Genomic DNA, 22,044 nt, shown 5'->3' on the forward strand with positions numbered 1-22,044 from the left:
TTTTATATTTCCCTCATTTCACTTGTTGATAAAATTAATGTACTTATTTAAAACTATATTCTACGTACCTACTAAGAGCTATGACAAGACCAAAGATAGTGTGTAAATATGTACGTGGCTGAACAACTGCATGGCCCAACAGTCAGCACAAAAACTAGCTCCTTTTCTGATGCCCATTCCTGCTGTTCAGCTTTCAGGTCAGCGGATTATGAGGAAGATGGAGAGTCTGGTGTAGAGCAACATCAGCTTGTGAAGTTGATGCTTCAAAAACTCCATCAACTACCATAGCCAATCATGAAGCGAGCTGACCGGGGAGCCAGGAAGTAGGCGTAAATAAAAATAAGTGTGTTCATGCTGTCTTTGGATTTTCTCCAAAGTTTTCTTTTTCTTTAGTTTGGGATTTTTTCTGTTACAAATACTCCCAAGCCATTATCATTCCCTCTTCACTTGAGATTTCTGTCCTGGAGGATGAGATTCTGGATTGGTGGTGAAACAGAATTATGGTATGTGTTAGAAGCAGCATGTTTCTGGAAGACGCTGGGTCAAGGGTGAGGAGTTAGTGCATCTCCGGCCTCCTGGAGCTGGTCGGAAGCTCTTCACCGCTTGATTCTTGTGTCTGTCACACAGAGAAATTTATGCTCTGAAGAGCTCAAAGTTCACACACCACAATAGCCTGAATGAATACAACGCATGATGATATGTGACACAGCTTCTAAACGCTCCAAAGTTCCTCAGTGGGGAGTCTGAAAGTTGCAAAAAGTAGCTATTTTCTAGTTCTTGTCATATAAGAACATTCATTCTATGAATAACACAAAAACCGTGATAGCTTGTCCAGTGGTTTTAGGCCTTGTAATATACCGGTAATCCCACTAAAAGGTCCTGGAAGAAATGTCAGCCTGGAATAAATTTTAAAACAAAGATTTGGGGTTTCTGGTTCACCTGAAAGTTTCCTGAGGTGGATATATTATGCAACCAAAATAATTAATCAAACAAAATACTGTTTTCTTTGATAGATGAACAGATTTAGGTTATTTTTAGCACCCTATAGGCTGTGACCTCAGGTATAAAATTGTCACGTGACAAATATCAATAACAAGTGTGTTTTCAGGGAGTCTTCCTGTGTTGCATGAACAACAGCACATGGAGTCAACACTTTCTTTTGATGATACAGTCCTCTGTCCACAGCTGCAGAGTAACCCACTGGCTGTTATGTCTGACAAAGGTCTGCTTCACTGGTTTGTCCTCTGAGGACCTCTGTGGCCTCTGATCCAGGCTGTTTTAGGTCACAACAGTCCATTAGGACAATTAGTGCTGACCTTTGACATTTAAAAAAAAAAGAACATTAGAAGAGAAGGCAAAATATTGTCCTTCACATCTAAGACACACATGAATTATTCACTGGTTTGCTTCAGTGATGATGAACCTGAAAGGTTCTGATGTACTTACACACAAAAGGTTTGGATATGATACGTGCATCACTTTGTAAAATGCTGAACTTGTAACACATGCTGCTCATTCAGCATTTTGCTGATGCCGTATCCAGCGATGAAGTGTTCAGCTGAAAATATCGGTCAGAAACCTTCACCACATGAGACAATGGAAAAAACAACAGGGACCGCTGCACTTGAGTTTGTCAGTATGATTGCAACTTAATGAAGTGCCAGTGAACTCAGACAGATCAGTAAAAATGGTCAAAGGAGGAGAGGAGAGGAGAGAAGGGGAGGAGAGGAGAGGAGAGGAGGTGAGGAGATGAGAGGAGGGGGGGAGGGGAGAAGGGAGAAGAGGAGAGGAGAGGGGAGAGAGGAGAGGAGAGGAGGGGACGGGATGGGAGGGGAGGGAGAGGAGAAGGGAGAAGAGGAGGGGAGGGGAGGGAGAGGAGGGGAGAGGGGAGAGGAGAAGGAGGAAGGAGGAGAGGAGAGGAGGGGAGGGAGAGGAGAGGAGAGGAGAGGAGAGGAGAGGAGAGAGAGGAGAGGAGAGGAGAGGGAGGAGAGGAGAGGAGAGGAGAGGAGAGGAGAGGAGAGGAGAGGAGAGGAGAGGAGAGGAGAGGAGAGGAGAGAGAGGGGGGGGGGCTGTACCTCTGTGGATCTAAGCATGTCATTAATGCACCAACACACTTACATCCCTGGGGCAAACCAGGCACCAGTCAGTCTGTTTTTTGGAGTGCCTCCCTGTGTGTTTATGTGTGTGTGTGTGTATGTGTGTGTGTGTGTGTGTGTGTGTGTGTGTGTGTGTGTGTGTGCTCGCGGGGGTGTGTGTGTGCTCGCGTGTGTGTGTGTGTGTGTGGGGGGGGGGGGGGGGGGGTGCTGATTTCTGTATTCCTGGTATTAAATATTTGATAAGGAGTCAGTTTATTTCTTGAGGTGGTTCCCAGCAGTCTTGGCTGCAGCTCTGAGAACCTTTGTTGGTTTGACTGTGGAGACTTTTTAGATTCAGTCCGTTAGAGGTTAAAGGCTGAACAGCAGCTTCAGCCTCAGGCTGAGAGTAAGACTGGCTAAATGCATGAGCAGATCCCAGGAAGAATTGGAAAAAAAGGCACACAGACTTCCTGATACGGAAGTGATCCCCTTATTGTCGTTTTTAATGTTTTTAAAGGAAATATAACAGTTTCCTTAATGTTGTTCATTCATCATGGTTTGTCAAGTCCATCAAGTGGGTGTAGACAAAGACGTGAGCCTGTGGACGACCACAGATTTACAGAGCATGTCAATAAAGTAAAGGATCCAGCTCATCAAGGGTCCTATATGAGCCTTTTTGGGGGAGTTTGGTACCTTGCTCAAGGGTACGTCGGCAGTGTTCTACTACTAGAGCACATTCCACTTAACAATTTGTTCACCTTCTACAAACGACATGCTGTCATTGTGCACTTGATTTTAAAAGTTTTTACCTCGGCTGGTGTACAGACAGTACAGCAAATAAAGATCTAAGATTGTTTTTTTAGGGTTTGTGTTGTTGTCTGTGACTAATCTGTAATACAGTAATACTAATAATACCAAAACTGATAAATAAACAAAACAACCATTGGGAACAGATAAAAGAAAGGATCGAACTAAACTAAAGGGGGCTGCTTGTATCTGTTGTGACTCGTTCCTCCCCTGTGAAACTGCATAAATGATTCAAGCATCCACATATTGTGAAGCTGACAGATGTCGACGTTGGGAAGTGACCCGCTGTCTGCGGGACCTGAAGCAGTTTCAGATGTATGGCAACGCAGCAAAGGCTTTGGGAGTCCGAGGGAGTCCAGCAGGATGATCCCATCTGTCCCGCAGGAGACAACGTCTCCCAGCTGCCTTTGCTCAAAGGGTGGATGAGAGCTGGAAACCAGAATAATCACCAGTCCACCCATATGATCTGACAGAGATGGCAGGAAGTGCACACTCGACCTACAGGACGTAGGTCTGGAAGAATGGTGGGGGTCGAAGGGGCCTGGGACGCTGACAGGGCCTACCGCTCCTCCAGACGGAGTCCACCTGTTGGGCATGTGGCTGTGCTCCATACATTTAAGCCAAATCTTGGTTCCTGGATTTTGGTTTTTAAAGACAGTTTCATAGGTTTTTCACCTTTGTTATGAAAAAACCCCACAAAAAGTCTTTGGGAAAAAGTATTTCCCTCACAAAAATTAGTGTTTGACCACATCGCACGTGGAGCCGACTTTTGGAATATATACGACAAGAGTCTCTCATCGTGTTTGTCTGAGAAAATGTTGGTAAATATCACAACATGATCACAGCGGATCACAGTATGAACAGATTAAGATAGAATACAGAAATATATTGAAATCACTGCTGCAGACACATGGTTCTTCCTGTGGGAAATTAATGAAAATTCTGTGGGGTTTTTTTAGGCCATCGGTTTAAGCCATTGATACATAAATGGAGGATCAAGTGATCCGACAGATGATTAGTGATGATAAGGGACGAGATTCCATGCAAGCAATACATTTGTGTTTAGCCTGGATCATTTTTCCTGTGTGGGTGTCTTCTCAAGGAAACATTTGAAAGAAAATTCATTTGCATGCTTGAAGATCTGGCAACAATCTTTAGGTTTGTTTTTGTTTTGCATTGTGTCGATTCTATATGCAACTGAGGCAACAAAACCTGGTGTCATGCAGAAAACGGTGTTGAAACCGCTGACGACTGTGCATGAAAAGGGTTAAACATGGCATTCAAATCCATGACAGTAGGTTTTGAGGACAACCGCCACAGTCAGTGGTGTGTTTACTGACACCGATGCTTTAATGGCGTCACTGCGTGATGGATTGTGTTTGGTCTATAAGGGACATTTCACTCCGACTCCAGGGAATCCAGTATCACAGCTCTGTTGTTATGTCTATCACTTCATATAGATAGTGTATGTGTGTGTGTGTGTGCGTGTGTGTGTGTTCAAACATAAAATACGTCAAACATTTTAAAAGTGCTCAAACATACCGAGCAGGCTTAGGTATTCATTAAAGTTAATGTTTGTGGAACCTGCTGATGAGAACGGTTGTGTTGAGAGGGACAGGACTGGGGGACAGGGGACAGTGGAGCATCATGGAAGCTTCTGGCAAAGTTCTCTTCATATTTAGTCAAAATGATTGACGAATGCCAACACTGCTCTTCCTCTGTGGAGACTCTCACAGCAGCCATCAGAGATCACAGCAGAAGATCCTTCATTTTCCACTGCAGGGAAGAGTCTCAAGTGTTCCCAAATTCCTCCTCACTCCTCCACACAGATACCGGTTTCTCCCAGCAGCCCTTCAGTCCATTTTCAGGAGGTCAAATATACTGATCCTGGCTGTCCTGCTGCCTTATATGGGAAGAGTTTGGAAACTCCGCAATCTATTACAATAAAACCAAAGACGGAACTCACACGTGAAAACAACCATCACGGTACTTCATTAAAAAACCAATGTTGACGCAAGATGGAAAACCGTTCAGAACGTTACAGTGACGAGAACTGATGTGGAACCTCCAAAAAAACCTGGAAATATCAATTTCTAAAACTGTTTTTTTTTTTCATTTCTTGCTCACATTGATCAAATGACTTGATTTGGTGAGAGCTCAAATACTGGAAATAAGCACACATCATGCTTCTGAGCATTTTCAAGACAAGATAATTCTGATGTCCAGGATGTTGGAAATAGGATATAAAGCAACTGAATACTTTGATGTTGCCACCGGAGTGATGGCTGATTGTTCCTAAATAAAGACAGTTGGAAATTACAGCATGAAGACACATGTTAGGACAACCTGTTATTAATATTGATAATAATAATAAGAATAATACCTGTGTTGCACGTGAAGTTAAAAACAAACACATTTAGATGCTTTGATTACATCTTCCCAGATTTACTTTTGTCCTCTTTGACCCACTTTTTCCTACCTTTTCATTTGTTAACTGGCCTCCATCAATCATCTGAAAATGGGATTTCTTTTAAAGGCACTTGACATTCAGGTGATAAGTGCACTGATATGGAGCTGTCATTCGCACATCAGGAAGGAAAACAGCAGGCCTCTGCCTGCGAGCTCTCCCCAGTCCCCAAACTAGAGTGTCGGTAAAAATGCTGACGAGTGAGTGGCCAGTCTCTGCCAAAAAGTTCTGCCATATAAAAGCAAAGGTTTGGGCTTTTTCTTCCGATGCAGTCCCGCAACCCACCACCAGGAGAAAACTGTGAGGGCTGAACTAGAAGCCCCCATTTGTGTGCGAGATGATTGTGGGTCAGTGCTTCTCAGAGCTCAGCAAAACCACTGGTGAGATGATGGGATGTACATTTTTGTAGATTGAGAATTATTTTATGTCTGTATTTTTGGATATGCAGCCCTTCAACAGGTAATCTTGTCTCAAACTATATAAACATAAAAAACACAAAAAAGACACGACGAGACAATTCCCCGTATGTAGCTATTTGATGGTGATTTGGTCTAAAAATGAAAGTTACACACTTGAATTTTTACGAACCCGGATGAGGAAAAACTCATCAGTTTCAACTTGTCCAAAACATGTGGAAGTCCTCAGGACAAAATAAAGACTCATTGCCTTCTCAAATTTCTCATTAACACTACATCAAACACAGGCTAATGCACACCCGTGTCTGTGTGTGTGTGTGTGTGTGTGTGTGTGTGTGTGTGTGTGTGGGTGGGTGTGTGTGTGTTCTTGTAATTGCTACATATTGCAAATCCTCAGTTTTGCTTGTCCTCACAAATTCAAATGGCTGTTTTAGGGTTGAGATTAGAGTTTAGGTCAGGGTTAGCAGGTTAGTTAGGATGGTTAGTGTTAGGAGCTGGGTAAGACATTAGGCCTATGAAAGCCCTGACAAAGACAGAAGTACAAGAATGTGTGTGTGTGTGTGTGTGTGTGTGGTGTGTGGTGTGTGTGTGTGTGTGTGTGTGTGTGTGTGTGTGTGTTTCCTCAGTGGAGCTAACGATGCTGTGGGTTGTGAATCTGGCTGGTGGCTGCTGTTTCCCTCTGTCATCTAGGGCTGATCAGTAAATTATCTCCCTGCCTCAGGTTGTTATTTCAGGACATCTTTATTAACCTCTGTCAGTCCACCGACCCAGCAGCTCTGGGCATCCTCTGGCTCCGTCTGCAGAGATATACATCAGTCAGGCTCATGCTGGATTCACTTTACAGAGGAAAAAGGAACACAACAGCTCCTCTGGACTTGCTGCCAAGTTTGACACCAGTAGATTTTTGTTGAGTATCAGGTGGGAACCAACAGCACTTGTCAGCCTCCTACGCACATTTCTTTATCACAGACGATATTGAATGAATGGGGAGGTGCTGAGGTTAAAACTGAGAAGTCTCCAGACTCTCATGAGGTTCATGTTATGGGAAAGTATTGAGAGGAAAAGCTGAAGCTGGCGCCAGAGAGTTGGTAGTCAAAGGTCAAGGACTGCTCAGGTAGGCCCCGCCCCCTCAGAAGACTCTCTACCCCTCCGTGTGTTTTGACTTGCGTGACGTGTTTTAAAACTATGTTATGTAATAATTTTGAGATCTTGAAAATGATCAAAGTTCTGAATTTGCAGAACTTTTTATTTTAGTCAATGGAAAAATTGTCTGGTTTCAACCTACCAGTGATCTGAAGCTGAAGCAACAAAAACCTCCCAGATTTTAGAATAAAATAACAATGCTGGGGAAATGAGATGGAAAATATGTCTCTCTCCACAAGACTCTAAAATAAACATTAAATAGAAAAAAGTAGTGACATGGTAGTACCAATTAAAATAATCATAGCTGAATACTCTTGGAGATGATGAAAGTATTTATATTTCCAATATTTTTGCAAGAATGATCATTTTATTATGGAATCTTAATGACTACCACATTTATCTATCAGTCTGTTCAATTTTTCAGTTAGATTTTTAGAGGGCTTCCATTTTCATTTACTTTTGAAAAAGCCTCCAGAAAGCCTTTATTTCCATCAGATTATACTTTAATTCCTATAGGACAACAAAATTTGCTTAAATATTGAAGAGGTTTCACTATTTACATTATTATTGTTGTTTTCGTTCCTATTTTTATCATTATTATTATGGTTATTATTGTTATTATTTAGATATTGACACATCTAAGCTTATTTTTGTGACAAAACTAAATTTATGTAGTATTGTTCAATAATGACGCAGCTGTCGTCTTTTGAACGCAGCCACGACGCTCTTGAGTTAATTTCGTCCCTGGTTTTTGGTTCATCCTAACATTCATTAATCCTCTCTACGTTTATATAAAAGAGTCTTTTGCGCGCATTAAACTTTAATTTCGCGGTCAAGCGTCCAATGAGAGCAGTTGGTATCACATGCAATATTCATCGGAACCAGCATCATGTGAGGTAATTAAGTCCCGATGGTTTTTAGGAGGAGAGGAATCAATGAGCTGCGTGCTTTAATTTTTCATTTAATTGTTTTGGTGTCGGTAAAGAACGCTGCTCGTATCTTTTTATGATGTACGATTACACAGAGTTACACCCATTTGTTATCGTGCAGGAAACGCACTTCTGGATTCAGTAATATCTGTAATGAATGTGGGGTTTATGTGTTGCAAAATACTGACCGATTAAAATGGTCTATTCAGTTGGGTGTTTCTGCATTTAGTAGCCATGAAACTCTACACTATACTGCTGTTTTTTCCAAACCAACAAATTAATTCGCGTCAATATTTGCAGCAACCTCATCATTCTGAGCATGAATTAATAATGACGTGGGCTGTGCAAAAATAAATGAGTCGCTATTAGACGTCAATATTTTTCCATTGATTCATTCATTGTTTTTAGAAGCTATTAAAGGGCGGTTTAATCACCAGCGCAAAAATGTAACAAGAATATATCATAAAAGATTTAAACTTCTGAAATGATGAACTGCGGCGCAAACCGTGTGTTTTCTTTCCCCCAAAATATAATTTTGCAGTAGAACAGATATGATTATCTCACACATAGTTCTGCGGGTATTTCAGTCGGGTCTCTGTGCATGAATTATTATTATTATTATATTATTATTATTATTATTATTATTATTATTATTATTATTAGTAGTAGTAGTAGTAGTAGTATTGTTCCCTAAATTATCCTGAGTCATATTGGCAGCTACCTTGTTCCTCTAATAGGCCGCACCGTTTTAATTCTGGGCTTGTCCCAATGCGGTTGCTTTTATTACCGTCACAAAAATGAAGGACTCTTAGCTCATATTCAGACACAATCGCGATTAAAGGAGTCAGAAGAAATTATGAGGGAGCCTTAAAAACTTCCCGGGCGAGGAGGTTAATTACTGTAAAAGTTGTTAAGCAATTGTTAAAAAAGAAAAAAATCCCTGTGGCTACAGCTAAATTATACTGAAAATTGAGTTTAACTGTTGGTCCGAGTGTGTTTAACAGTATGTAATCAACTCATATTTTGACATATTATATTATTTCGTTCTGCCTGCAGCCTGTCTGACTGTCTTTGTTTTTATTTGTGCTTTTTTATCCATCTCATTTACATTTAAAGACATACAAGCAGCCTCTCAGGCTTAATCCGATTGTGATTCTACTCCAAAAATCTGTTCTTGGTCTCGCGCTGTCTATTTGGCGCTTTGATTGATGTCCTCGCGCAGCAGGAGGCGGGCGGTCCCGCCTCGTTCTCCTCCACGAGCACTCACAGATAGTCCTAGATAACAACCGCCTCGAGCCCATCAAATCCCAAAGTCAAGAGTGCAGGAAGCGGCGCGTGGAGGCGACTGTGTTCCTCGCGCGGGAGCGGGGGGAGAAGGATCGCGGGAATCATGGACCACATAGGAATACTGGGACCACATCTGCAGCAGCATACGCACGTGGAGCCCATCACCTTCGGCATCGATCAGATCCTGAGCAACGTCGAGCACAGCTGCATGCTGGGAATGAAGATGCACGAGCCGGACTATGGTCACACGGCCTACAGCGGGAATGGCAGCGCGAGCGGTTTCGCGTACGGTAACGGTGGATACAGCGGCAACGCCAGCTCGTGCGGGATGGCGTCACTTAGCGGGGCTTACCACATGAACATGTGCATGAACGCAAACGGGACTAACGGCTCGACGAACGCCGCGGGGGTCATCCGCGTCCCCGCGCACCGGCCCCTGAGTTGCGGGAGCGCGTCTGTGCCGCCGGTCGGCGGGAACATCGGCAACATGAGCACGCTGACGTTCCCCTGGATGGAGAGCAACCGGCGTTACACCAAAGACCGCTTCACAGGTACTTTCTGCCTTAAAATTTCGTTAAAACGTTAAAACATGTGCCGTTCCCTAATGTTCTGGGGGAATGTGCGAGTCCTCCTCCGGCCCTAAAGCTGTACTTCATTTCCCAACAGATTCTCATCAAAGACAGACAAATTTTTATTTTTTTTCTCTTCACTGTCAGAGGAAATTTTAAGCTTGTCATAATACATTAATAATAAATGTGACAAATTCCCTTGTATTTTCTTTCCAAAAAGATAACACGCTCTTTCAATTGGTCAAGAAAAAAGCCACCATAGGTCTGTATTAGTTGCTGACTCTACACAAACCAAATAATAAACACAAATTAGCATTTATAAAATCAAAAAAAAAAAAATATGGTAATGAATTGTAATAGGTTTATTCTGACGACATATCTGACTTTATGTTTTATAGCTTTGAACCGTAGTTGAGATTAAAGGCCCACTGTTCTGCCTCACATTCCTCCTTGCTTCACATTCTACTGCCTGTTTTCAACTGTCCTCTTCTTTCCTTTTCGCCTCCTGTCCTGTCCTGTGCTGTCCTGTCCGTTCTGGTCCAGTGTCCCTCTCACCCCTCACTGTGACACGTCGCATAGGTCATCCGTACCAGAACAGAACCCCTCCTAAGAAGAAGAAGCCGCGGACGTCGTTCACACGGCTGCAGATCTGTGAGCTGGAGAAACGCTTCCACCGGCAGAAATACCTGGCGTCTGCGGAGAGAGCCGCGCTCGCCAAGGCTCTGAAGATGACGGACGCGCAGGTCAAGACCTGGTTCCAGAACAGACGCACCAAATGGAGGTGAGGGCCACAATGTTTACAACAGTTTGCAACATAAACGGATTTGGTTAAAGGCGATACTTTGTTCCCATTCACCGTTATTGAAGGAACACGTGATGTTTTTACTGGGCGCGCGACGCTCGGAGAAGCTTTAAAGGTTCTAGAAATGTGGTTTAGAAGAGAAAGTCAATTGTCAGTTAGTCAGTGAGGACAACTCAAATGAATCTATTTCTTTTCCTTAATTGTTTAAAAAAATAGTTAATCATAGAAATATATGGATAAATAAGTAGGAGGTAGGATTTTTACAAAATTCAAAACTGGTTTAAGGGATGAATCCTTTTTTTCTGTGCAATAACACAATTTGGGGTTTTTTTGTTTATGTGTTTTATTATTTCTTTTGATAGATATTTAATCTATTTATTGCATTTTATTAGAATCCTTTAGAACATGGACAGAATAACAAATTTGAAAAGAAAGCGGAGGTGAAAATTACATTATAATTGTCTTTTCATTTAAAAAACAATTTTGTACTTTTATTCGATATATATGGCCATTTATATTGAGTTATACAAAGATTATTTTGGACCCTATTAGTATTTCACATCTTCTTAAATACTCAAAAATAGATTATTATTCCAGTGGATTATCACACTGTTGTGTTTGAAAAATAACATTTCCTCCTGAAGATAAAGAAGAGATAAAAGCTCCAAAAGATCATTTCATCTCTTTAATGAAGCTGCATTTGGCACACCATTATAAAAATGACAATAAAGGCCAATAATTGTCACTGAAGAGAAAAGTGAAGAGAAAAGGAGATTAACGTAATAATGGAGGTGTTAAAGCCGCTAAAATGCTTCTGTTCCAAATGAAGAATCTCACTAATTGAAACGCCTCTCTGTGCACTTATTTAGGCGGCAGACCGCAGAGGAGCGGGAGGCAGAGCGCCAACAGGCCAACCGCATCCTGATGCAACTACAGCAGGAGGCGTTCCAGAAGACTATCAACCAGCCGGTCACACCAGATCCTCTGTGCCTACAGAACACTTCCTTGTTGGCCCTGCAGAACCTGCAACCCTGGACTGAAAACACAGCCAAGATCAGCAGCGTGTCCACCTGCGAGTAAAAACTCAGCCATGGCGCCGTCAGATGACGATTTTCTTACACGTGTTTTGGATAGGGTCCTCAGCACTACGCCCATGTAATGGGGGTCCACATCTGGATGTTTCAGAGGTGTGAAGTCAGACCCTGATGCACAGACCAGACTGATATTGGACCATTTTCAAGGGCTTTTTGCCCATCTGTGTTCTCCAGGAACCTGCAGGAAGCCCTAGACAGACAGCTGTAATATATTGACCCATAAAGACTTGATGTTTCAGAAACATATATGTTGTTTCAGAAAGCATATTTTCATACTTGACGTCTATATGTGTATCATTTGTGTATGTCTGCCATGTTAGTGGACTTTATACTCAACTGCAAAAACAACAGTGCACTTGTTTTAGCACCTTTGAATTAAAACATAATCTGACTGATAAGATGACAGACTATAATGATTTACAATAACATATCGAGAACTTCTGTTCTGTACAGAAAAACAGAGTCTGACCCCCAACAAGCAACAGTGGCAGGAAAAAAACAACGTTTTAACAGAAGCAAACTGGGCAAAAATAATTACAATGTAATACTGCGTATATCTTTCCAATATTTTTTTTTAACTGTGGAACTGCTGCTTGATAATTCCTTCACTACATAAATTAAGAATGCAATTGAAATAAGCCTGAATATTTTACAAAATACCATCAACAAATTGATCTGTACCTACATTTTAGGTGTAATTCTTTGCAATGGCCTTTAGAGTTTGTTTTCCCATGACAGACATGGGATGGCATTATCCAAAACCAAAAAAGAATGGTCATAATATGTTTGATAGTATGTTATATCACACTATCATAAACACTAAGCAAATAAACATTAACATCCATCATTCTGGAATGGTAGAAGTTTGGAAAAGGACCAAAATGTAGCACACAAACACTGAGGAGTAACTGATGACAGAACTTTACTGAAGACAAAACAAAAGACAAAAAGTTTTTCAGGATAAAGGACGGATGATCGCGCAGCAGGATGTAAATTCCAACAGGAAATAATCGTTGGGACGATTCCCTCATGGAAGTGATCTAATTCATCCAGAGTCAATAAATCCGGGATCAGGAAATCAGGCAGACAACTCCAGGCAGGCAGCAGGCAGGGACGAGGCCAGGCAGAATACAAGGAGACAGGCAGGTCAGGAGCAGGCAGGGCCCATCAGACGGGAGGTCAGTCCAAAACAATAGTGTTAACAAAGATTTAGCGAACGGTGCGTGCATGGCTGGGGTTTAAAAGCTGGGAGAAAATGGTATGTGTGGTTGGCTGAGGGAAGTGTCACAAGTCTACAGGATTGTCCTTAGCTTTGTTAATTTCTTTTCTCCTCGGTTCTGTTTTACTAATCGATTGACCCACCTGGTCCTGTCCGCCAGGGGGCAGTGTTTCCCCTCTACGTTGGTTACCAGCCGCCAATCAACTCAAAAGAAGAAGAACCGTCCTGATTGTTGTAGCAGACTGGGACAGAAATGCTGCCTGTCCCAGCTGAGCAGGTCCTGAGTGCAGATGGCAGAAAGATCCAGTTGATCCACCTGACCGGAGCCATGACACACAAGATTCTCCGGTTTGATAAAACCAAGATTGAACTTTCTTGTGTTTTTTCTGTCATGCTCAGAGGAACCCAGGCAGGTCTAATCACCAGTTTAATACCATCCCAGGATTCAAGCACAGTGGAGGCAGCGTCCTGTTGTGGGATGGATGGGACATTTTCAAGGTTGAAGGATAGCTAACTGGATTAAAGTAAAGAGATATATTTAGTAAAAGATTTATTCATCATCCACCAAGCGGATGATTTGAACAATTTTGTATCAGTGGCGTCTGACGCTTTCATTAAATTCAAGTGACCTTTTGAAAATATTACCTTCTTTTGATGGACAGCTATTTAAATAAAATAAAATCTGTCATAAATGTAGTTCAACTACTGAAACCGTAATTTACTTGTTCAATATTTTATGCTCTTATTTACTAATTAACTGTTACTTTCTGTTTCTGTATTTATGAAATAAAATTATTTATTCTGACCCCTTGTCTACTAGTCTGAATGAATGCGTTTTGAATCAATACTACATATAATTTTCATAGTATGTCCATCAGTAATACATGTGTTTAAAATGTGAATTATTATCTATAACCACTTACTAAATTAAATGTAAAGTACAATATTTGCATCCATAACGTAATGAATGATTAAATTTAAACTTAAGAAAACAACCCAGTACTACTAACTAAACTACTTGAAAAGTTGACATTATTCCAGTGACCCAGTGACAAATATTAACTCACTCACTGAATATTGGATGATCTTCGCAGTACAACCATTTGAAATGCAGGACAGTAAAGGAAAATATGAAAATGTAATATAATGCTTTTGAAAAATCAATAAATCTTTGAAATGTTTCTGAAAATAATTCGCATATTTGATAGAGCATAAATTCCTGATAATGGAATTGTTATGGCCACAAAATGCGATAGAAAATTTTGACTCAATGGTTCACATTTAATTTCTGTCATGCGCAGAATGAGTTCTTTCTTCTAGATTATTGCATTTAAAATAGTTTGTGATAGTCATAATGAGCGTTATGAGAATTAATGCGTTGTCTCCCCCTGTTGGTATATAAAAGCACTACACGCTCCCTCCGGCGCCTGATGATGACGTACTAAATACGCCACAGTTACGCGTCAAAAACAACTATAGTTGTGTAAGTGCCCTAACAGCGTCTTCTCTTATATTTTCATCTCCAGATATGTTTCTTTCGCGGTCGTTGGTACCTTTGTTTTGCAGACAAGGACTTCTTCAGAGTCGAGCGGTCGAATCTGCATTTACAGGTCAGTGTGTCTCACTAGCCTTACTTTTAATCTGTGCTTTAAGAGCCACTTACATTGATCATAATTCCATGTAAAACTACTGATATTTACTTAGGCATTATTTAAAATACCGTAAAAGGCGGTGGCGGTCCGTGCGTTATAGCAATTTAGTGACGTTTTACTTATTCCTACGTAAATAAATAGACCTCATAATAGCATCAATATGAATCCAGGACTCGAGAATCTAAACAAAATCACACGTAAACATTACATCGCCTTAATATAAACAAGTCAAGCAACAGTGTAGCAAGTCAATAAGGTCACGTTCACAGGAGTAAGAAGGTCACCTATGCTTTTAAACCTCAAAAAATAAAAGGGGACTAAAATTAGGTTATGTTAGCTTAAACAAGTTTGTCCAACAAACTGCACATGGACAACCCTTCATATAAGACACCACAGATAATGAAACAAACTGTTTATTGAAAATAAAAATAGTTTTTGAGAATATGCAACAGCAGCACAACTGAACATGTTGACAGAGCTGTTACTGAAGTTCAAATACTGGTGCAGGAGTCCAGGGGCCAGGACAAATTCACTGGGAGATGGAGAGCTAGGCCCCGTTGAACACTGCTTGCAGCTTTGATTATTATTAAAACATATTTCTTTTTTTGTCCCATCTTTTAGGAGCTTTGCGATCAGCCAGCGGAACAACAACTAACAAAGAACCGCTGAAGAAAGCCAAAACCCCGCAGGGTCGTTTTGACCGGCCTGATGAGAAGTCTAAAGATGTCCTGCAAAGTGAGAATATGTTTTTTCAATGTGTGTGGCTAGGTACATAGATTAGTACTAATACAGTGGGATCTCTATTTACGAAATTAATCCGGAAGTTGTTTCGTAACCTGAAAATTACGTAAGTAGAGATGCGTTTTCCATGTAAATGCCCTAATCCGTTCCAAGCCCCCAAAAATTCGGACATCATTTTTTTTTAATAAATCATAAAAATGCATTAAAGCATGTAACAAATACATGTTACAATTAGATTACTGCACAATAAATGTAGGAATTCAGTGCAAGGCTTCTCCAGGAACAAAATGAACTTTATTACAGGCTAATCTTACATTAGCCATCATTACTAGCAACGAACGTTAACACTTGTGGTAACACCGACATCTAATGGACAAACATACGAACACCCACAATAAATAAAAGTTAAACGAAGGCGAAGCTGGGATACACACAAACAGTACATATTGACATCCCTCCTAGCCAATGGGATGACAGGAAAATGCTAGGTGATAGCCAATGGCAGAACAGCTACAGGCATGTTTATGTTCGCTAAACTCCGTGAGCTGCGAATAACAGCGGTAGCGTATTTTTGCCTTTCGTATCCTGAAATTTCTTTCATAACAAGAGGAAATATTTTCCCTTTGGGACATTTCGTAACCTGGAAATTCCGCATGTAGAAACGTTCGTAAGTAGAGGTCCCACTGTAATAAAGTTGATGAGATTGTTATGGAATTAGACCATCATTGATTTTGAAACATTCTGATGTCATCTCACAGGGTTCCCTGATGATGTGAACCCTGTCACCAAGGAGAAGGGTGGTCCTCGTGGTCCAGAACCCACTCGATATGGAGACTGGGAAAGAAAGGGCCGATGTGTCGACTTCTAGTTCACCGCCTCAAGTGGCACTTAGTGACTACAGTATATACACATATTTATCCTAATGTTTTTTTTGTCTCTTATTTTGCACCTTGATGCTAATCTTATAGATTGAATTTTCTGTATCTGTACTGTGTTGTCATTTGTCCAAAGAATGTAATATGAAAATCATTAAAGACATAGATGGTTATCTACTTTATTTAGTTTTGTTGTTATAATACCTATTAACAATTCACTTCCTTATTTGGTGTCTATCCAGCTGTGGACGGTGGACGGATTTGAATGCCATTAAAAAAAAAAAAAAAAAAAAAACGAGCGTAGTTCATGTTTTGGCCGCTAGAGGGGTGTAAAAACCTCGTTGAATCGAGTTATTTCTTCTTTATTTACTGCCCTCTAGCGGCCAACGCGTGAACTGTTACCATCGAAGCGAAACCTGTCGACTTCAGCCGAGTCGCTCGCTGCCTCCGACGGGAACAGTCGCCCCGTTTTTCTGCCAAAAATAGGTCCGTTGCGGAGGAGCTGTGTGAAAGTGTGTGCGCTCAACGTCAACAGACTACGTAGCATTTGCGATCAAAAAAAAAGAAAAAAAATTGGGGAAGAAGAAAAAGGACCGTCGCTGTGGGCGGCGGACACGTCGCGTTGGAAGAAGGCTGCAGCCGCGGTGCTGACAAGAGGGGATTGTTTCAGCTGGGCGCCTCTCGCCGCTGCGCTCCGTGAGTATATTTCTGTCTTTTCCCACATCGAAACAGGGGAATAACGGTGACTTGACTTTCCCAATAGTGAAGTTTGCAGGCGACGTGTTGTGGTAAAGCAGGCCAAGCAAAATGATGAGGGGGGGTGTAAGGACTCTAAACAGATACGCACGAATTACGCACAGGTTTTCCGTGAAAGCCGAGCTGTGGCTCCACAGGGGGCGAGGGGGGTGCTGGGGTTTCAAGTTTGATCTGCTTCCTTCCTCCCACCCAGTTATTGGGCCCGAGCAAAAGCTCAAAAAAGCCCCTTTGTGTGTGTGTTAATAAGGTATTTGTGCCTCTGCTACATCTGAAATACAACCACTGCATTTTTTCTCTTTTTGTTGTCGTTTTTTTGTTGCAGTTTTCTTGATCTACAGTGTTTTGGGTATTAGCTGCTAAACCATAGCTAAGATTTTGTTGTTAAAAGAGCATAAAAAAGAATTGGCCTTTGTTGACCTTGATTGACATGTCCCTCTTGTGTCCCGTGACAGTTTCAAACCATCACCATGGAAACGACGGGCAGTATTATAAACCTGATAAATGCATGAGCCAGTCAGATGTCATACTGGTGTTTCCAACACTTTCTGAAAACAACAACAACACATCTAGCAGTTATTTTTAAAAATGAGACTCATGTCTTTGGTCACTAAGGCCCAGTAGAGCTCTGGGATCAGTCTGACTGATCTGTTGTTCTGTGTTGGGTCAGTGAGCACCGACAGGTCTGAGCATGCAGTCCTGGTGAGCTCAATCAGGCAGGAAGCGTATTATTCCTGTAGAAATACTCCGGACAAAATTGCTGCCACAGTTTAATTGAAAAATCTATTCGACACATGTAAATTATGGAGTTGTAAAGAGAATCTCCCCTCGGCTGTGTGGCTGTTTTCATTATTTTTGTAATCTGAACATTTATCTCGCGAAACAGACCGTGAGAACGTTTGAGCATCTCATGGCGGCACTCTATAGCCCTGATTTGCATTTTTTTTAATAAACCAAATTCCTTGGAAAGAATGAATAGAACTACAGAGACAATGTTTTACACTGTACAAAATGAACGTTTAGCATGGCCTGGAATGCAAAGTCCTTTGTTTGAGCATTCAGCCTCACTTTGTCCTCAAACCCTCACATGAATATTTGAATCTTCCAGCTTACAATGATTGTCCTTTGTTGTCTATCAGGCTCCAGTAAAAACTGTCCATGCTTTTTCCCTTTCTGCCACATTTGCTGCTGCGTCTGACGTCTCCGTTTGCTGTTTTTGACAGGACCTGCCGTCATTTCCGTCCTCCCATAAATCCCATTCACAATGATGGAGGATGGAGGAGCCGAAACACAGCAGCACGTTCCCGCCGAGACCCCCGGCAGAAGAAGATGATAAAAGCAAGTGGAAGCCAGCGGGAGACAGGGGAGGGTCGCGCAAACACGTTACCATGGCAACGGCCTCCAGGTATCTGGGAGACAGGCGCTATTTGGTCCGACGGCCTCTGGTCTCTTCAACACCTACATCTATCTTAAAGAAGACTGAAACAGAGGAGGTGAGGAGGACTTCCATAAGCTCGAATATGATCTTTATTTCAGAATTTGAAACTTGTTTATTGATTGATAAAAAAGGAGGTTAAAACAGTGAGTTAATTAATGCGTTTTAAAATGTCAATTTCATACCAAGAAGCCCAAAGTTACTTTCAAACCTCTCTGATATGTAAAGACATCATGACAAGCCTGGAAAGTACAGCCAAAACTGACCAAAACGAAAGGTCAATTTATGTAAATTTATATGGAAAAAGATGGTTTTGTTTCCTTCATGCCTTAAATTTCCATGCACCAACTGTTAGAATATTCAAATACCATGTAAATATTACAACGTTCTGATTAGATCAATAATTTCTTCGAAAATTAGAGCCCAAATTAGGATTATTGCCTTCTATTATTACATAACAATGTTAATGATGCTAGTGTAGTAGTAGCGGTGATGTCTGGATGCTTCTCTAAGACGCAATGTTCAACCACGTTACAGTCATTGTTGTCCTTTGCAGGACGTTTCCAGGAGCGAAGGAACCCAGAAAGACACTGATGTGAGCTCCTTGACACCATTAGAGCTGACTCTAGAGAGCTTTGACCGCTCCCACAGTGACGTCTCATCGTCCAGCCGAGACCTCAGCTCACCTGTGGGTGTTTCAGACCTCGGCACCAGTGTGCTGCACAACCCGCGCACGTGCGAGTCCCCCTTTCCTGTTAGGACATGGCCTCAGCAGAGCTTGTCCAGCTCCATCCTGGAGGTTCAGAGGCTGAACACGCCTCTCCGGCCACCGCTAACCTCCACCGTCTTGTACCCCAGCTACACCCCTCGCTCAAGATATTCCGGGACGGGCCTGACTGGCGTTGAGGGGCAGCAAAAATCCCGTTTCTCTGGAAAACCCTCAAAAGGACATCTGCTGTCTGTGCACCAGCTGAACTACTGGGCCTGCGCCATCCCCAAGACCTCACCTCCGTCTCCGGATCGACGTTCCAGAGCCTGGGATCCAAACCAGGAGTACCAGACCCTGCTGGATTACACCTACCCTCTGAGACCAGAACGGGAGCTCGTTGAATGGAACAGCAGTCGGCTCCAAACAAAATCCAGTCTGTGGGACTCGGGGATTGAAGTGGACCGCCTCTGTAGCTCCAACAGCCTGTCAGCACCGGGCTTCTCAGCTCGTGAAACAGAACAAAGCAGAGACAGAAACTCTGAAGGTCAAAGGTCACGTGATCAGCAGGTGCTCACCGATTCCTCAGACGGGCTCCAGTTCTCTCAAACAGACCCTCTCAGGGACAGAGGAAGCCCGTCAGACGGTCATCAGCGCCGATCTCCGTCCTCCTGCCCGGCTTTTATTGGTTCCACCAGTGTTCTCCCGCGTGGCGATGAGGAGGACGAGGATGAGGAGGAGTTCTGGCATCTTCCACTGGAGCTGGAGGAGCTGAAGCTGCTGTCCAGACAGGTCAGCCCTCAACATACACAAAGCTGGCGTGGTCCAGAATCATCAGGCATCTGGAGGACGCACACGGATGTCGCGGGACACACACACGTGATAATATATGAAATTATCAGGTGGCATTATGAGGCTTTGAGGCTGGATCCAGCAACGCGCCGTAACCGTCTGTCCCTCTGCACAGGTCAGAGAGGCGACCACCCAGCTGGCCCAGCCGGTTAACTCAAGCTGGGGATCTCTGGGACCACACACGTCCTCCGTCCACTCCTCCACCTCTGCACCCGGGGTCCTGGAGGCAGAGGGCCGAGGAAACTCCGAGACAGCCGGGAAAGGGACGAGTCGTCTCCGTCAAATCGGTATTTATACTAGTTTTATGGGGACAGAGGGATGCTTCTGTCCTTGTTTCTCTCCCCCCCCTCCCCAGAACAAGAGAGTTGGCTAGAATATAGTTTAATGTTCAAATGTTGTCTGTCAGGAGCCGATCGCGGGGCGTCCGAGCCTTTGAGACGGAGCTTTGGAGAGTTGGTGGCGCCTGCTGGACGGAGGCCAGGTGGCGCTTGCTTCCAAGAGGAGGATGTTCTGGCCGAGCTCCTCAGATCACCACGCAGCCAGAGGGGCAGTCGGGAAGACAGCGGCTCTTTGCTTCGACATCTCCAGGTAGCCTCTCGTGTCTACATCCCAAAATAATGTGGTAAAAAGATCAAGAACATTGTGAACCCACATTGTGTGTGTTGTGTGTTGTTCCAGACGTTCTGCTCACAGCTGGAGCAGCTCATCCAGCAGCTGTATGCTCTGTCAGAGAGGACGGAGCTGTGGAGCAGAGCTTCAGTGGACGGTGACCCTGTTTCTGATCATCTCCATCAGCCACTGACGTCCTCCGTCCTGCACACGGGACACCGTCTTCTCAACTGCATCGACGCCACCTCTCCATGTGTGTGTGTGTGTGTGTGTGTGTGTGGGCCGAACACATTCAGAGTGCGCCAGTTTCAGTGCCAGTGTCTATAATGCCACCTCTGCGCTCCTCTCCAGTCTTACGGGACACGCTGCTGATGATTGAGAGGACTTCCGGAGCTGTGGGACAGCAAGAGGACGTCCGGGAGCCCTCAGGTCTGGACCAGGTCAGGGGTTTGCTCGATGTGAGTCTGCTTCTACTTCCTCTTAAACTGTGCTGCCAGCGGTTTAATGGAGATTTTCAGTGCTCGTGACGTTTGTGTCATCTCTTATTTGCAGGCACGTGACTTTATCCAAATGACAGTAGGAGGACCTCTGACATGATGACGGAGGCCATGTTTGACCTTTGAGCCCAACGAGGATTCACAGAATTAACGTCGCGTTTACACTCTAGATAAACCATTATTTATTCCCTCGACTGGGACGATGGGGAGTGTGCTGGTTCTATCCCATGGATCTAGCATTTTGGAGGTTGGGTTCCAGGCTCAGTGGTACCTCGGCACTGCTCTGAAGGTGTCCTGGCAGCTCCCCCTGCTACCAGATCACCTATGTTTTTGTCCACATCAGGACTTGAACCGACAACCTTCCGCTTTCCCCCAGTTCCCAAGAAACTGAGCTTTATTCTCGTAAATGGAACCTTTGGACAGCTGTCGTTTGAGCTAAGAAAATGTGGTTCCTGCCTTTATTTCTCCTGCCATACTGTCTCTCCCAACAGCAATAATGTTTCCAGGGGCAACGCTAACCCAGGAAGCAGCTCAGGCCTCCATGACAAAACGACATAGAGACGTTATTTCTGTCGTCACCACGGTGCAATATCTGTTATAACAGCAGAAAATGTTATAAATGACACCAGGAATATCAGTTTTGACACATCAAGTGCTTTTAATTCACCTCTTGCCTTAAAACACTCCAGCTCTTCCTCAGTGACGTCACAGCTGGTCACCAAAGCACTCTGCCTGTCTTTGATGTTTACCACTGCGATTATGATTAAAAAGAACAACTTTTCCAGCTTTGTCCAGGATGTTTATTAATCACTTCCACTTTTTTTTCTTAATGTCATCAGAAGTGACGCTTCAAAATAGCGAAGTTGTCGAAGCGAAGCACATTTTCAGCTTAGTCAGAATGACGTCATTTCCCATGAAACGTCCGATCCAACCAGACCAGTGAGCTGGTGCCGAGTTTAGAATGTCGTCCCCCACGAACAGACCCAGATTTCGGTCTTGCCTGTGTAAAATGCCCCACACAGACATAAAAACTGACCATATTGGTGATCTGGTCGGATTTAAACGGGGGTTAGACTCGCTGATCCCGGTCCTGGTTACCGGCACCAGAAGGGGGGG

The 22,044-nt window shown here is 43.1% G+C and overlaps 3 protein-coding genes across 6 annotated transcripts; all 3 read left to right on the forward strand.

Moving 5' to 3' along the window:
- The first annotated feature begins 8,545 nt into the window (after positions 1 to 8,545).
- On the forward strand, positions 8,546 to 13,613 carry tlx1 (T cell leukemia homeobox 1). Of its 3 annotated transcripts, XM_057046625.1 has the most exons (4): positions 8,546 to 9,675; positions 9,914 to 9,955; positions 10,237 to 10,474; positions 11,365 to 13,613. In XM_057046625.1, exons 1-4 carry the CDS (start codon positions 9,228 to 9,230, stop codon positions 11,573 to 11,575), a joined length of 939 nt encoding a protein of 312 aa, XP_056902605.1. In that variant the 5' UTR covers positions 8,546 to 9,227; the 3' UTR covers positions 11,576 to 13,613. The 3 variants fall into 3 exon arrangements, with proteins under 3 accessions (XP_056902605.1, XP_056902606.1, XP_056902607.1); XM_057046626.1 differs by lacking the exon at positions 9,914 to 9,955 and having other exon boundaries at positions 8,551 to 9,675; XM_057046627.1 differs by lacking the exon at positions 9,914 to 9,955 and having other exon boundaries at positions 8,554 to 9,675; positions 10,273 to 10,474.
- A 641-nt stretch (positions 13,614 to 14,254) lies between these two features.
- On the forward strand, positions 14,255 to 16,249 carry sdhaf4 (succinate dehydrogenase complex assembly factor 4). The gene is made up of 3 exons (XM_057046634.1): positions 14,255 to 14,418; positions 15,082 to 15,195; positions 15,960 to 16,249. The coding sequence occupies exons 1-3, from the start codon at positions 14,337 to 14,339 to the stop codon at positions 16,067 to 16,069; spliced, it is 306 nt and encodes a 101-aa protein (XP_056902614.1). The 5' UTR covers positions 14,255 to 14,336; the 3' UTR covers positions 16,070 to 16,249.
- A 217-nt stretch (positions 16,250 to 16,466) lies between these two features.
- cep68 (centrosomal protein 68) lies at positions 16,467 to 21,712 on the forward strand. Of its 2 annotated transcripts, none has more exons than XM_057046619.1 (8): positions 16,467 to 16,772; positions 18,053 to 18,322; positions 18,821 to 19,762; positions 19,938 to 20,109; positions 20,229 to 20,410; positions 20,501 to 20,684; positions 20,783 to 20,871; positions 20,984 to 21,712. In XM_057046619.1, the coding sequence occupies exons 2-8, from the start codon at positions 18,104 to 18,106 to the stop codon at positions 21,026 to 21,028; spliced, it is 1,833 nt and encodes a 610-aa protein (XP_056902599.1). In that variant the 5' UTR covers positions 16,467 to 16,772; positions 18,053 to 18,103; the 3' UTR covers positions 21,029 to 21,712. The 2 variants fall into 2 exon arrangements, with proteins under 2 accessions (XP_056902599.1, XP_056902598.1); XM_057046618.1 differs by having other exon boundaries at positions 16,468 to 16,772; positions 20,783 to 20,889.
- Positions 21,713 to 22,044: the final 332 nt, after the last annotated feature.

Source organism: Takifugu flavidus, chromosome 11, assembly GCF_003711565.1.
Source record: "Takifugu flavidus isolate HTHZ2018 chromosome 11, ASM371156v2, whole genome shotgun sequence".
Lineage (NCBI taxonomy): Eukaryota > Metazoa > Chordata > Actinopteri > Tetraodontiformes > Tetraodontidae > Takifugu > Takifugu flavidus.